Below are 15713 nucleotides of genomic sequence, written 5' to 3'. Positions count from 1 at the left end.
CATTGAAAGTGTTTATCTTTTGCTTTTTGCCATTGATCAAAACTTCATGCATACATATTTAATTTTCGTCTTTTGCATATAAAATCCAAATATTTCGTCTTTAAGTCTTAGCTAATCAAGAAACCACATAACTAAACTAGGCCGTGAGTCCTTTGGGAAGAACGATACTTGGTCTTACCAAGTTTATTACTTGAACGATTCGGTCATACTTGCCGATTGAAAAACAAGTTTGTGACATCATATTTTGGTGTTCATAAATTTGTTTTTTTTTTTTTTAAATTTCGAATTTTTTATTTTATTTTATTTTTCTGTTTATATTTTTCAGTTTGTATTTTATTTGATTTTATTTTATTTTTCTGTTTTCTGTTTTTCTGTTTCCTGTTTTTATTTTCTGAATCTTATATCTTCTCTTATATCTTTTTGTGCTAACCAAATCTTTTCTAGGGTTTTGTGTTCTTGTGTATGCAGGAAGCAATTCGAACTAGGAGCAAGAAAACAACAGAACCTCTGCTTGAAGGATTAGAAGACAGTAGACGGAGGAGAAGAATCAGAACATCTAGAGAACTTTTTCCTCCTCCGGAAACTCTGTTGCAACCATCACCACAAGGTTCTGACAATAGCACAGAAAATATGGAGAACAATAATATCAGAAGAACTCTTGCTGATTACACCAATATAGCTGGACCTCAGCACTTTAACAGCATAGCTAGACCTAGAGTCAATGCAGCCAATATGGAGGTAAAACCAGCACTGATCCAACTGGTGAAAAGCGATCAATTTAATGGGTTATCTCATGAAAGCCCATATGAGCACCTTACTACATTCAATGAAATTTGCAACACAGTCAAAATTAATGGGGTGCCAGATGAAGCGATCAAACTTAGTTTGTTTCCTTTCTCATTGGGAGGCAATGCTAAGCTTTGGTTGAATTCTTTTCCAGAAGGAAGTTTCACAGAGTGGGAAGCAGTGGTAACAAAGTTTTTGAACAAGTACTTTCCACAATCAAAGGTGACAAAAGGGAAGCAAGAGATATCTTCATTTAAGCAGGGCATGGAAGAATCACTGGGGCATGCATGGGATAGATACAAAAGTCTACTAAGAAAAATACCCACGCATGGCTTTGAAGAACAGGAAGTAGTCTTAACTTTCCTTGGAGGGCTTGGTTCACAAACCAAGATGATGCTGGACGCCTCAGCAGGAGGCAATATTAAATGGAAAACTCTAGAGGAAGCCACAGAAATTATAGAAAACATGGCTACTAGTGATAATGAGCTGCACAGTGAGAGAGGAGCTCCTATGCAACAAAAAGGGGTTCTTCAATTACAAACGCATGATGCCTTGCTAGCTCAAAATAAAATTCTAACTCAACAGCTGGAGACTCTGACTAAAACTCTTGCACAATTACCTAAAGAGTTGAAAACTGCTGCACAGGTACAAACCCAGTTGTGCGAATTATGTGGAGGTGATCATATCAATGGTCAATGTGCTTTTCCAGTGGAAGCCGTGGAGGATGTTAATTTCATGGCTAATCAATTTCCATACCGTCAAGGGAATTACAATCAAGGGTGGAAACCACATCCAAGCATTGGTCAAGGACAAACTGGGCAAGCTAATCAATATAATAAGCAGCAGCAACAACCAACCTTTTGGCAACAGTTATCTATGCTTAATGAAAGATCAACAAGGTTGGAAGAAACTCTTCAACAATTCATATAGAAAACTGAATCTTCTCAAAAGAGCACTGAAGCTGCTATAAAGAATTTGGAGATTCAAATGGGTCAGATTACCAAGCAATTGGAAGAAAGGCCAAATAGAAATTTTGGGGCTAATACTGAGGTTAACCCCAGAGAAGAGTGCAAAGTGGTAAAGAGTGTGAATGAAGATATAATTGAGTTAGAAGAAGGAGAAACAAAAGAAAGAAGAGAAATAGAGAGCAAAAATACTTTTCCTTTTCCAATAAATCAAGAGAAACAAATGGACTTCACAGAATTATTCAGAATGGTGGATAATGAAGCACCTTGGGAACAGATTCTACAGAAAATTGCAGTTTACACAAAATCTGATGAAGAAATCTCTACAAAGAAGAGACGTAGAGATGATGAGGCAAAAGAGTGTATAACTGTTAAGAAAGAGTCATTCCCTCCTAAAGCATCAGATCCAGGCAATTTTTCTATCCCTTGTACTATAGGGAAGAAAAAGGTAAAGAAAGCTCTCCTTGATTTAGGTTCAAGTGTTAACTTGATACCTTATTCTTTACTGGAGCAAATCGGCAATGTTAAAGTGAAACCTGCAAAGGTTAAAATAGTAATGGCTGATGGATCTTCAAAGGAGCCATGTGGGATTGTAGAGGACATTATAGTTTGTGTTGGCAAACTTCAATTCTTGGCAGACTTTGTGGTGATGAAGATGGAGACCGAGAAGATACCTATCATACTTGGAAGACCGTTTATGAAAACGGCCAGGGCTATCATAGATGTAAATGAAGGTATAGTGGTGCTCCAGGACAGAGAGGAGAGAGTGGTGGTAGATGTCTTCAAAGATGAGACGTGTCAACACTCAATTTTGTCCGGGTTGTAAAAAATGGGTTTTTATTGGTTTTTTTTTTATTTTTTTACCTTTTTGTTTTATTCTATTTTTTATGTATTTAGATTTTTGCTTTTAATTCAATTTCTATTTTTCTTATCTTCAATTTGTTTTAATAGAGTTAATTAATCAAAATAATTAAAAAATTGAAAAATAAAATTAAAACTCAAATTAAAAAAAAGTAATAAATAAAATAAAAATTAAAAAAGGGAGAAAATAAAAAAAAACGTGGAAAAAGGGTATGTGGGACGTGTCTGAAGGAGGGGGACAAGGTGGTTACAGGAGAATATTTTCCGAGATTTTGGGGGGGAGGATTTTGGTTGGATCAGGGAGAGAAAAAGGGAGAAGGAGGACACACACGGGGACCATCATTTGGGGGAATCATCATCCAGATTCATTATTGGCACCGGCAGAGAAAACGAAAGGCTAGGGGAGGTCACCGGATACAGAGTGATAGCAGCAACCATAGCAGCAGGTAAGTTTCTGTCCACTTGTGCATCCAGATTCATCATGTATGCTTACTGCTTAAACTCCATTCACCCCATTCTCGCCAGCCCATATACCATTATCACAGATTCAATTATCCCCTTCACGTTCATATGCACACAACACACTCATCTCTTCCAGTACCAAATTAACGAGAATCAATCAATTAAACCAATCAATAAACAGTAAGAAATTAGGGGAGGCAGAGAGGAAAAAGTGGGGTTGCGGGATCATTTGGTATTCGAGAAAATCCTCGAATGGGGAAGGAGAAGAGTGGCGCCAGTGGCACCGGTGAGGTTAATGGCGCGATGGCGTTGAGTCCCGGTGGCCTGGGGCTGTTGAGAGGGAATCCGGTGGCCGTGGAGGTGACCGAGGAGGTAGACGAGGATAGGCACGGGGAGCCTTATCGTGGCAGTGGTCGTGGTCGTCGTGGAAGTTTTAGTAATGGTGAAGTTGATGTTGATGGGTGGTGATGACGCGAGCGGATCGGAGATGAAGGCGGAGGAAAACCCTACATGAGAATCGCTGGTTTTCGAAGAGAGAAGAATGGAGACGGTGGTGTCGTGGCTGGCGGTGGTTATGGGAGCGCGAGTCGTTGCCGGCGAGCCCAAGACGTGTTCTGGTTGAAGCAACGGTGGCCGGCTCTGACGGAGATGGCAGTGAGTAGTGGTGCTGAGTAGGAGATCTTGGATCTCTGGAGAGGGCACGAGCCGGCGTGAAGGAGTGAATGAGGATGAACCTCCTGAACCCCTAGGAAATTCTAGGTTAGAAACCATTCAACTGGGCCTGGCCCAGAAATGAACGCACGTCCGGGAACCTTGGGCCCTTTTGGAACGCTCGTTATTTAGTCTCGTATTCAAACGTCCGTTCGGACATTTCTTGGACGGACTATTTGTTAGCCATCTCCCTAACGAACGTCTGTTCGTTATTTCCGATAACGAACGTTCGTCATTAAGCTACACTGTTTAAACGTTCGTTCAATAACGAACGTTCGTCCTTAAGCTTACATTTTTGAACGTCCGTTCATCCTTAAGAACGTCCGTTCGTCGTGGCAATAACGAACGTTCGTCCTTAAGCTGTCTTGTCTAAACGTCCGTTCGTCATTTTCGATAACGAACGTTCGTCATTAAGCTGCATTGTCCAAACGTCCGTTCGTCATTTTCGATAACGAGCGTTCGTCATTAAGCTGCATTGTCCAAACGTCCGTTCGTCATTTTCGATAACGAGCGTTCGTCATTAAGCTGCATTGTCCAAACGTCCGTTCGTCATTTTCGATAACGAGCGTTCGTCATTAAGCTGCATTGTCCAAACGTTCGTTCGTCATTCCAACCGCGAGCGTTCGTCATTAAGCTTCCATTTACGAACGTCCGTTCGTCATTTCAATAACGAGCGTTCGTCTTTAAGCTTACATTCATGAACGTCCGTTCGTCATTTCAATAACGAGCGTTCGTCCTTAATCTTCCATTTATGAACGTCCGTTCGTCATTCCAACCGTGAGCGTTCGTCATTAAGCTTCCATTTACGAACGTCCGTTCGTCATTTCAATAACGAGCGTTCGTCTTTAAGCTTCCGTTCATGAACGTCCGTTCGTCATTCCAACCGTGAGCGTTCGTCATTAAGCTTCCATTTACGAACGTCCGTTCGTCATTTCAATAACGAGCGTTCGTCTTTAAGCTTCCATTCATGAACGTTCGTTCGTCATTTCAATAACGAGCGTTCGTCCTTAATCTTCCATTTATGAACGTCCGTTCGTCATTTCAATAACGAGCGTTCGTCATTAAGCTTCCTGACCAAACGTTCGTTCATTTTCTCCCCAACGAACGCTCGTCTCTCAGCCTCAATTTCTCAGTGTCATGTCTTCAATGAGCGTTCGTCATTCAGCTTTCGATCCCAACGTCCGTGCATTATCTCTCTCGACGAACGCTCGTCATTCATCCCACATTTTTAAACGTCCGCTCGTTAACTCTCTCGACGAACACTCGTCATTTAGTGTCCTTTACCAGTGAACGTTCGTCCTATCCTCAACGAACGCTCGTTCGGCCACTTTGATTTCTTTTGCTTATTTATTTTATTTTTATATTTTTTTATATATTTATTATTCTCTTATCTTATTTTGTTCTATCTAATTATTTTAGACATATACTTATCCTGAAATATATAATATTTATAGGTTAAATAAAAGAATTTACAAGAATATTTTTAAAGGTTTAAGCACACGTGTGACCGCTCGCGTCGTCCTTGTGCTGAAAACCTCTTCTTCTTCTTTCTTATAAAAATTATTACAAAAATGTTTAAAGGTTTAAGCACACGTGTGACCGCTCGCGTCGTCCTTGTGCTGAAAACCTCTTCTTCTTCTTTCTTATAAAAATTATTACAAAAATGTTTAAAGGTTTAAGCACACGTGTGACCGCTCGCGTCGTCCTTGTGCTGAAAACCTCTTCTTATTCTTTCTTATAAAAATTATTACAAAAATGTTTAAAGGTTTAAGCACACGTGTGACCGCTCGCGTCGTCCTTGTGCTGAAAACCTCTTCTTCTTCTTTCTTATAAAAATTATTACAAAAATGTTTAAAGGTTTAAGCACACGTGTGACCGCTCGCGTCGTCCTTGTGCTGAAAACTTCTTCTTCTTCTTTCTTATAAAAATTATTACAAAAATGTTTAAAGGTTTAAGCACACGTGTGACCGCTCGCGTCGTCCTTGTGCTAAAAACCTCTTCTCCTTCTTTCTTATAAAAAATTATTACAAAAATATTTAAAGGTTTAAGCGCACGTGTGACCGCTCGCTTCGTCCTTGTGCTAAAAACCTTTTTCTTCTTTTCTTAAATAAAATTTCAAAAATACGTTTAAAGCTTATTTACATAATATTAAACGGGGGTATGAGTGCTCGTGCGATCGTCCGCATCAGCCTAGCACTCAATACTCTCAAGTCTTCCTAAATAAGTAAATAACGGTATGAGTGCTCGTGTGATCATCCGCATCGTCCTAGTGCTTAATATCCTTATTTCCTTTTTTTAAAAAAATAATTAAACATATTTAAATACCGTTTTAAAGGTATAAGTACTCGTGCGACCGTTCGCGTTGGCCTAGTACTCATTACCTTCTTTTTCTCGAAAATATTAAAAACATAAAATCTCCAAAAATTAAAAACATCTGCTTTTCCAAACAACAAACAATCTCTTAACTAGAACTACGTAACCCTGATTTCTCATTTTGAATGAGAATACGTAGGAGCAAGGTCAATCCTTGTCGGGCCCAAAAAACTAAAAAATATGTTTTGTTTATTTAGAATTTTATTTTAAGGGATAATTAAACATTTTGAAAACCGCATCATATTCGTGCATTTAGTTAAAGGTACTGCCTTAGGGCAGGCGTTGTGGGGTGCTAACACCTTCCCCACGCGTAACCGACTCTCGAACCCAATCTTTGGTTTTCGTGGACCGTGCTTTATCATTTTATGGTTTTTCCGTAGTTTTCCAAAATAAACTATGGTGGCGACTCCAAATCTCTTTTCAAAACCCGTTTCTTATTTGGATCGTCGTCCCGTCGCGGTTCCGGTTGCGACAAGACGCAAGCAAAGGAGGAAGAAGCTAGTTATAAAGCTGCATTTCGAGATGCACCCATGACTAGCCGTAAAGATGAAAATCTTGAGGTTTCAGGTAACCATTGTTTGTTGTTTCAGGTACCCAAGGAAGAAGAGATTGGAAGAGGAGAAGAAATTCCTAGTGATTGGAAGAAAAGAAGACTCCAACTTGGCACACCTGTAAGAATCAAGAACAAGTTGTGGGTTGTGAAGGGCTTTAAAGAGAAGGAGATGATAGAGATAGAGTCTCCATATTCTAGAAGGACCAAAACAGTTCAAAGGAAACAGCTGAGGAGTTGGTGGAATGACAACATCAACTATAAAGAAGATGGAACTTGAACTTTATTGGGTCAAGCTAATGACATTAAAAGAGCGCTTGCTGGGAGGCAACCCAGTGAATTTAAAAACTTTTGATTTAGTTTTGTAATTTTTAATTTGTGAACATTATTTTTGTAATTATTTTGTTGAAAATAGCATCTACTGAAGGATGCTAGGTGGTTAAGTATCTACTGAAGGATACTATGGCTGTAACACCTACTGATGGGTGTTGGTAAGAAAACTTTGCACCTACTGAAGGGTATTGGTGGATTTTGGGTCAGGCTCGTGACGTTAAACAAGCGCTACCTGGGAGGCAACCCAGTTGATTGAATATTTTTGTTGGTTTGTTTTAGTTAGGGTTGCATAAGCATTTTAAACATTAAATTGCAGGGAACCAGTGAGGGGCACATATGGGAGGCACGTAGGTTAAGAAAAGAAGGAGAAGAACACATCACGAAAGTGTCGCTGAGCGGTACTCTCGTAGAATGGGTTTTATTTCCCCTTAGCGGGACCCGAGCCCATTAGGGTATTTTTAAACCCTAAGCTGCGTATTCTTTCACACTTTCAGATTTTTCTCTGCACAAACACTCCCACATACCTTCTCTAAGGTTTTCCACATCTTTTCACTCTTCCACTCAATTTTTCACTAGTGTGCCATCAAAGTTTGGGGTTGGAAGAGAGCATTCTAGCTTGGAACATTCTCATTGCATCTAGTATCTCCACCCAAGTAAGTAAAATGCATTTTGTTCATTCTAGGGTTCTTGAATTTGAATGTGATTGTCAAAGCATGAATATTTAGGGGTTTTGATTTCTATGCATGATTTGATGATATATTTGATGTTTGAACCGATTAAACTGCATGATTATGAACTGGAAAACTGAAAATTGCATTTGGGTGGAGTTAGGAAAGCTTTAAAACAGGTTTTTCAAAAATCTGCAGAGTTACCGCTGAGGGGTAAACTGCCGCTGAGCGGCACTCTGCCAGATTTGGTTTTTCTGGTTTTTTGTGATCTGGAATGTGGTACTGGTGGCGCTGAGGGGAAATTCTGGCCCTCAGCGGTGGTTTAGCTTCGAAATGAGTTGTGTTTTGTGTTTTACTAATGATTAACATCATGTTCTGTGGTTTTGTATTTGTGTTTTGAATGTAGAAATGGCATCCTCTTCAGGAAAAAGATTGAAAACCATGGCAACCAAGAGAAAGGAAAAGGAACCAGAGCAACCCCACTCTAGCAGGTTCCTCTCTAGGAAACATGAGAAGCACTTTAAAGTGGTTCAGGACAGGAGACTTCTAATTGAGAGAAAGGTTGGAATGATACCTAACTTTGCTCCTCAATTTGGAGAGCAAGTGTTAGGGAATGATTGGGGAAAGCTAGCCACTTATCCTGCACCTGCCAACATAGCTGTGGTAAAGGAATTTTACACCAATGCAAAGAAGATTGGTGATTATCCAGCTGAGAATTATTTGGGCTATGTCAGAGGCCATGCTATCAGGTATGATCCTGATTCTATTAATAACTTCCTGGACACTGTATGGGCTGGTGAGCAGTGCCAGTTTGCTCTTTGCATGGAGGAAGGTGCTGATTATGAGGATGTGGAGAGAGTATTGTGTATACCTGGAGGACACTTCCAAAGGAATAGATCTGGCTCAGTGGTTAACATTAGGAGGACGGATTTGACTCCTCTTGCAAAGTATTGGATGGCGTTTTCTCATGCCAACATTCAGCCATGTTCACATGTGTAAGATATTACTCTCAGCAGGGCATTCTTCATTTACTGTGCTATCAGAAACTTGAATGTTAATATTGGGCAGGTGATAGCTGATGAGATTAGTGTGTGCGTCAATACTTCAAACAACAAAGCACCACTAGGACATCCTTCTTTGATCACACACCTTTGCAAGATAGCCGGGGTGGACACTTCTGCTCCACCATTTGAGAGGCCAAGAAAAGCTATTGATGAGGCCTATTACAGACAGTACTGTGGAGGTGAGGATGCAGCTCAGCCAGTTCCACCACGCCGTGCTCGTAGAGAGAGAGGGCCAGCACAGAGCCAGACATCTGCTGATACACATGAAGCAGAACCATTCCAGATGAGGGACATGTATATGTCTCTTATAGGTGCTCAGTTGCAGTCCATTCACAGAGGGCAGGTGGCTACGGCTGAGATGATTGTGGGGATGTATGATACACCTCCAGCCCACAGGTGGACTATGGATGAATTCCATAATGTGGTAGCTTGGCCAGAGGAACCAGTGCATGGAGGAGGAGCTGGAGCAGCTGAAGCTTCAGCTAGAGATATGGAAGAAGATGAAGCTAATGAGGATGATGCATTTGAAGATGATGAAGATGAGGAGGAAGAGGAAGATACAGAGGACAGCTCAGACTGATGAGGAATTGAGATAGCATTTACTGATAAATGCTATCATATGATTATGCTTTTGTGGTTTAAGTTTTCTGAACTTATTTGTTTTTGTTTTTAGATTAGGGTTTGATGTACTCTATTGAACACCTGGTTTGTTATGATGGTTTGCTATTAACTGTGATTGTGTGATAAGTAATGCTGAATGATGCTTATGATTGATTGATGTTGAGATGATGTGCACATTAAAATGCTTATACAGGTGATTCACAAGCTTTGTGAACAAATGCAGGATATCATGATTGTGATTGTGAAATTAAGCAGGATGTGTATGTCAAATGTGAATGAGCTTATATGTGAGATTTTGAGCTCCAGAGTTGTCATTGTTGAATGCTATTACTTTGAAAGCATGAATGATTTTGCCCAGGTTTTCTATGATTGAATCAATTGCGTGTTTTGCATCATATGATCAAGGCCGTTTGTTGGAAACCTTTTTATTGGCCAAATTCGTAAAAATTAGCCCACTAAAAGAGAACACTTTGTGTTCTATCCTTTGAACCTTTAGCCTTGAACATACACTGAAACCCTTGATTGAAAATCTTTACCTTGAGTTAAGTAGAAGATCTTGTGTGGTATTGTTAAATGTTCAAGTTTGAGGTTGTTGGGAAAACATGAAAAAGGAAAAGCATTGAGCTAAGAGCCAAAAAGGAAGTATAGGCAAAGAAAAAGAAAAGAAAAAGAAGTAAAGCTCAATGCAAATGCAAAGGCAAGTTGGGAAGAATAAGAAAAATTGTGTTGTTATGATTCTCTTAACTCAAGGATTTTGTGATCCAGAAAAACCAATTTTCTTGTTAGCCCAGCCACATTATAAGCCATTGAAAAGTCCTTGTGATGATGCATGCTTGTGAATGTTTTTTATTGTGGTAAAATGGAAGGCAAAGTTGATTCATGTGACATTGTGATAGTAGAGTGAATGAGTGATTACCTCTTATACACTTGTGTGTTGAGTGAAACACTTTACTTAGTGAGGAAATATTCCATTAGCACATGAACATCCATACTTAATTGATTGGTTATTCACGAAAAAGAGCATTTGTTGGGTATTAACTGACTTTGTGAAACACTAAAGCATGTGCACATCTTGATTGAACTCTTGGTCATAAGTTTGATTGAAGTTTTTACTTATCTAAAAAGAGGATTTTGAATGAGTGAACCATCATATGAATTGGTTGAAGATTGAGTTACATCTTGTTTGCTTGAGGACAAGCAAAGTTCTAAGTTTGGGGTTGTGATAACAGTTGAAAAACTGTTATTTTCATGCTTAAAATTGACACTAAAAGCAACCTTTACACTTAGAAACTAGCTTGAAATCATGCTTTTGTGCATATTTTCATAAATAAGAGAGCCGGACAGGTTTATGCTTGATTTCAGTGTTTTTGTGCAGGTTTTAAGGTGAATTTAGTGAAAGAAGTGAAGAAGGAGAGAGATGAAATCAGAAAAGACATCAAAAAGTGCAAAAGGAGAAGCCGAAGTCACCGCTCAGCAGCAGTTTACCGCTGAGCGGCACTCAGGAGCTTACGGGAGATCCGCTGAGGGGCAAAATGGCCGCTGAGGGGAGAAAACAAGTCACGCACTTACCGCTGGGCGGTATTTTACCGCTGAGCGGCACTTTAATGGGCTTGGACCTAATTATTTGTAATTTACGAATGGTATTTAAGCTTTAGGGTTTCCTAGGGTTAGGTATCTTTGGCAGGAACGAAGTAAACACTCTCTCTTCCACCCCTTTGAAGGAGGATCTTGAATGCTGAGGCTTCCTCTTCACCTTTTTAGGGTTTTATCTTTCATTCTTTCATTGTTATTCATCTAGGTTCACCATGAATATGGTGAACTAAACTCTGTATGTTTGTTGGGGAATCAATGTAATCTTTTGAAGCTCTCATATATGGAATTTGTTTTTACATCTTTTATTTAAGATCTATGCTTTCTTTCATCATTAGTTAGGGTTTTTCCTCTTTGTTTAATGCTTGCATTGTTTAACTCATTCGATGCATGATTATTGGTTTTGTCGATACGGGCGCGTACGGGGAAGTCTAGATCCGGGGAATTTCTCCCAATATGATATCGGTTGTCGTTAAGCTCCTGCACTTATGAACTGATCATTAGGAATGCTAGGAATTGTATGAACTCGTGATTAGGGAGAAGCCTTCTTGAAAGGTACTTTAGAGAGTGGCATTAACAATGATGATTTGAATGTTGAATTCCTAAAATATATGAGAGTGGATAAGATGAAATTGACCCCCAACAACATATTCATACATAAATTTCATTGAAAGTGTTTATCTTTTGCTTTTTGCCATTGATCAAAACTTCATGCATACATATTTAATTTTCGTCTTTTGCATATAAAATCCAAATATTTCGTCTTTAAGTCTTAGCTAATCAAGAAACCACATAACTAAACTAGGCCGTGAGTCCTTTGGGAAGAACGATACTTGGTCTTACCAAGTTTATTACTTGAACGATTCGGTCATACTTGCCGATTGAAAAACAAGTTTGTGACATCATATTTTGGTGTTCATAAATTTTTCCATCAGTATCCTAAGAGCTATCGAAAACACTATTTATAACCCAAGGTTCAGAAAATGAAAAGACAACTTCCAACTGCCTAATATAATCTATTATCATTAGTGATAATCGATTATTTGCGCAACCTGGGAAATATTAAATCTAACAGTGATAATTGAGTATTTTGAGCAATAATCGATTATTTGCGTAAGAAACTCTTTTCCAAATAGGCTCATGATAATCGATTATTACACCAAATAATCGATTATTTGTGCAAACATCTTCTAAACAAGAAAACTTCTAAGTGTTTTTACATAAACAGAGTTATTCCTATACAATTGATTCTACAAAATGTTTTTAAAGAAACTACAACAAGAGTCTTCAAGTCTTCATCTTGTAACATCATCAAAACTATAATATCTTCAAGAAACCAATGCTCCTCATTGGTAACACAACCTCTTCATGAAAACCTTAGGATTTAGATCAAAGTTCATTAGACTCTTAGTTGGTTTGAATTTTGTACTCAAGCTACAAAGTATTAAAAAAAAAGCATCAAGTTTCATCATATGTAAATGTCATATTTAGCCCAACAAGGATATTAGTATGGCAGCAGAAACACAAGTGTTTTTTTTATATTTTTCATCTAACAAGAATACTTTATCTTATAAGCCTTTCCTTGAGCAAACACAAGCGAGTATATTTTGTGAGAAACAATAAGTTTTAAACATTTCATAATAGACATTGAAGATTTATAAATGCTTATTTTATACTTGGAGAAAATTTTATTCTTATGGCAATGACATGCTTACATCAAGATCTTTTAAAAAGCATTTCTAAAGTTAATCCATATGTAAACAAATTTTCAAGGAAAGAAAGAATCTAATTGGTATGGAATTAGTCAATTATGTTACTTGTGTAGACATGATAGCCATGTCATATTCCAAACAAGTCGAGTTAATAAGCCACTTGCATTTATGCTAAACAAAAAACATTTAATGCATTCATGAGCTTGAGTGTGGATAAACAATAGTTCAAGAAGAAGAACTTCAATTTGTCTCACAATGGCTCAAAAGGATTTGTAATGATTATTTTCTTCTCAACTTTACATAAAAAACATCTTTTTAGAGCAGGAATGCTGATACAACTCTTTCAAGAAAGAGAACAAACTCTTGACTCCAAAGGATTTGTAACAATTATTTTCTTCTCAACTTTATATAAAAAACATATTTGCAGAGAAGGAATGTTGATATCACTAGTAAAAGTATGGTTTTTTAACGCGCCTATTATGCATCGATTGACAAGAAACCAAAGCATAAGTTGGCACGATGACATTTTTGAAATTCTCGCTAACGTATATATCGCGATTCCTCTACAACCGCGGCCATAGGTGGTATACAGTCTCAGTTACCCAAACAAGCGAGGCATAAAACCCCTGTCAAATTCTGACTTTCCCAACGTGGCACTCCTGTAATAAATGGGGGCAGGTAACCGTCAGGGAATAGGCCACAGTTTCCCTTTGAACCGAGGCATAAAACCCCCTGTCAAATTCTGACATTCCCTGCTGCAGTCTGAACACCATAAAGGTTAGAGAATAGATCGCGGTTCCCCTATGAACCGAGGCATAAACCCCCTGTCAAATTTTGACTTTCCCCACGTGGCACTCCTGCAATAAATGGGGGCAGGTAAGCGTCAGGGAACAGGCCGCGGTTTGGCGATGAACTGCGGCATAAAGTTTGAAAAAATTTCAAAATTGTCATTTCAGATGTATTTTTTTTTCAGGAGAATAGGCCTCGGTTAAGTGGGGAACCGAGGCCATATCCTCTTTATTACCTCGGTTACTCAATGAACCGAGGTAGTAACCTTGCCTAGGTTAAAAGAATAAAACGCAAAGGAACAATGTCATTGTCTTCCTTCGCGCAAACAGTTTCAAAGAGCCTCCATCTTCCTTCCTCCAGCACGCGACTTTGCTTCCATTTTCCATCCATTTTCACCATTTAAACTTGTTTTTGTTCGGTGTCGTGGTCATTTTCAACGTTGAGGAAGATTTTTAACCAATCAAAATTGTTCGAAACGTCTTTTTGATTTGGTTTTTTCAGTTCTTCCCCTTAGAGGTAAATTGCGTTTTGATGTTTGTTTTTATTTCTAAAACTAATATTTGTTTGTATATTTTTGCAGGTTTGAATTTTTTTAGAGTTGAATTTTCTAGCGTTTTGATCGCGAGTTGTTCATCATTATTGGCTTTTCACACTATCAGGTTCTTATATTAATGTTTAAATTTTACTTTTATAAGATTGTATAATTTTGTATGATTGAATATGTGATTGAATGATTATATAATTTTGTATCATTGAATAATTTTGTATGATTGTATAATTTTGTATGATGGTATGATTTTAAAGTTTAATTTTTTTATTTTACAATGTTATTTTTATGTTGAATATATGTGATTATTTCAATGTTTTTTTATTTAATGATTGTATGATTGAATTGAATTAACCTTAATTTGTCGTTAAATGATGAATACTTTTTTTTGTATTGTAATTTTGTAGAATATATAAGTCAGAATATGATGTTAGAGAGCTTGCGTCGAGAACAGAAGTGTTGAATATTACATTAGTTCAGCTATGGATGATGTAAGTCTATGATCAATTATTTATATAAAATTGATTTATATATCAAGTATACTTATATCAAAGGTAATTTTTGATTTCAGGTGCATGTTTGGTGTCAGTAACAACTTGGGGTACAATGATGTCTATGGGTTCATTGATCCCCAAGTCATTCACGAAACAAATGATTTTGATGAGATCACAACATATCTCACAAGCATATTTGCAAGCGGGAAGAATATAAGTTTTATTCCTTATATATCTGGGTAAGTGAACTTTGTTAACATAATAAAGTTCCATATGTGATTTTAATATATAATAATTAAGTTATTATGAATTTCATGCGCCATTGGCAGCTACTTGTTATTTCTGTACATGAGAGTTATGCTTTGTGGTTCTGCTCATTGCACAAGTCTCCTCCCAAACATCTGAGACAAGCAGTTGATTGGTAAGAACCTCAATGTTTGGACTTTCATTGTTATATAAATGAATGCTAAAACCTTTCTTTTATATATAGTTCTATTTTAGCAAGTATGATGTTGGTTGGGAGATCAATTGCTAACAGTAGAAAGCTTGCATGGATTGCTCTCAAGGTTTGACATATGCTAAAGTCATACTTTCTTATAGTTGTTTTGTTTTAATGATTTTCACTAACTATTTACAACTGTGATGATATATTGCAGTGTAACCGACAGAATGCGTCATATGAGTGTGGATACTATGTAGTGTCTTGGATGACCCACATTATTCGTGCCCATATCACAAGAGGCTGCGAAACGGTAATATTTAAATTTAATGAATTTTGATTTTCTCCAACATTTGGAATTCATATACACTAATTAATAACAATTGTCTTGTGCAAAGATTTAAGACTCCTACTCCAATTCCTGAGAAGCCACTTACATTCCTGAGGAAAGCAATTGCAAAACATTTAGTTAGATTATATAATAGTTCATAGTTATTAGATTTAAAATACATTAGAACATGTTGATTTATAGTTATTAGACTTTGTACATTATGTGATGTAAATATTGACTATTGTGTTGAATCTGTGTTGTTATGATATTGTTTGATATGCAGGTCTGTTTTTGTGATAGTGGATATCATAAAAACAGACCTGCTATTAAAAAAAATTGCAGGAGAATGGGTCGCGGTTGTGGCCAAAACCGAGGTAGAAAGCCTACCTATGGCTTCGGTTCAGCCACAACCGAGGC

At 37.8% G+C, this 15713-nt stretch overlaps 1 protein-coding gene across 1 annotated transcript; it reads left to right on the top strand.

Annotated features, from left to right (window-relative positions):
* Window positions 1–3584: 3584 nt before the first annotated feature.
* LOC148202203 (uncharacterized) lies at window positions 3585–15457 on the top strand. The gene is made up of 9 exons (XM_088109557.1): window positions 3585–3728; window positions 13670–13742; window positions 14066–14144; window positions 14440–14523; window positions 14604–14765; window positions 14843–14947; window positions 15017–15092; window positions 15183–15277; window positions 15361–15457. The coding sequence occupies exons 1-9, from the start codon at window positions 3585–3587 to the stop codon at window positions 15455–15457; spliced, it is 915 nt and encodes a 304-aa protein (XP_087965683.1).
* Window positions 15458–15713: the final 256 nt, after the last annotated feature.

The sequence above is a fragment of the Vigna umbellata genome, chromosome 3 (genome assembly GCF_029865625.1).
Source record: "Vigna umbellata cultivar VRB3 chromosome 3, Vumbellata_1.0, whole genome shotgun sequence".
In the NCBI taxonomy this organism is placed as follows: domain Eukaryota; kingdom Viridiplantae; phylum Streptophyta; class Magnoliopsida; order Fabales; family Fabaceae; genus Vigna; species Vigna umbellata.
Note: the sequence above shows the minus strand (reverse complement) of the source record. Positions and strands in the feature narration are given on the sequence as shown.

Excerpts from the sequence above, each read along its gene's own strand:
- LOC148202203 (XM_088109557.1), top strand. The coding sequence starts at position 3,585 with ATGAGAATCGCTGGTTTTCGAAGAGAGAAGAATGGAGACGGTGGTGTC. Across the intron at positions 13,743-14,065 it reads CGGTTACTCAATGAACCGAG|GTTTGAATTTTTTTAGAGTT; the intron begins GTAGTAACCTTG and ends ATATTTTTGCAG. Across the intron at positions 14,145-14,439 it reads TTGGCTTTTCACACTATCAG|AATATATAAGTCAGAATATG; the intron begins GTTCTTATATTA and ends GTAATTTTGTAG.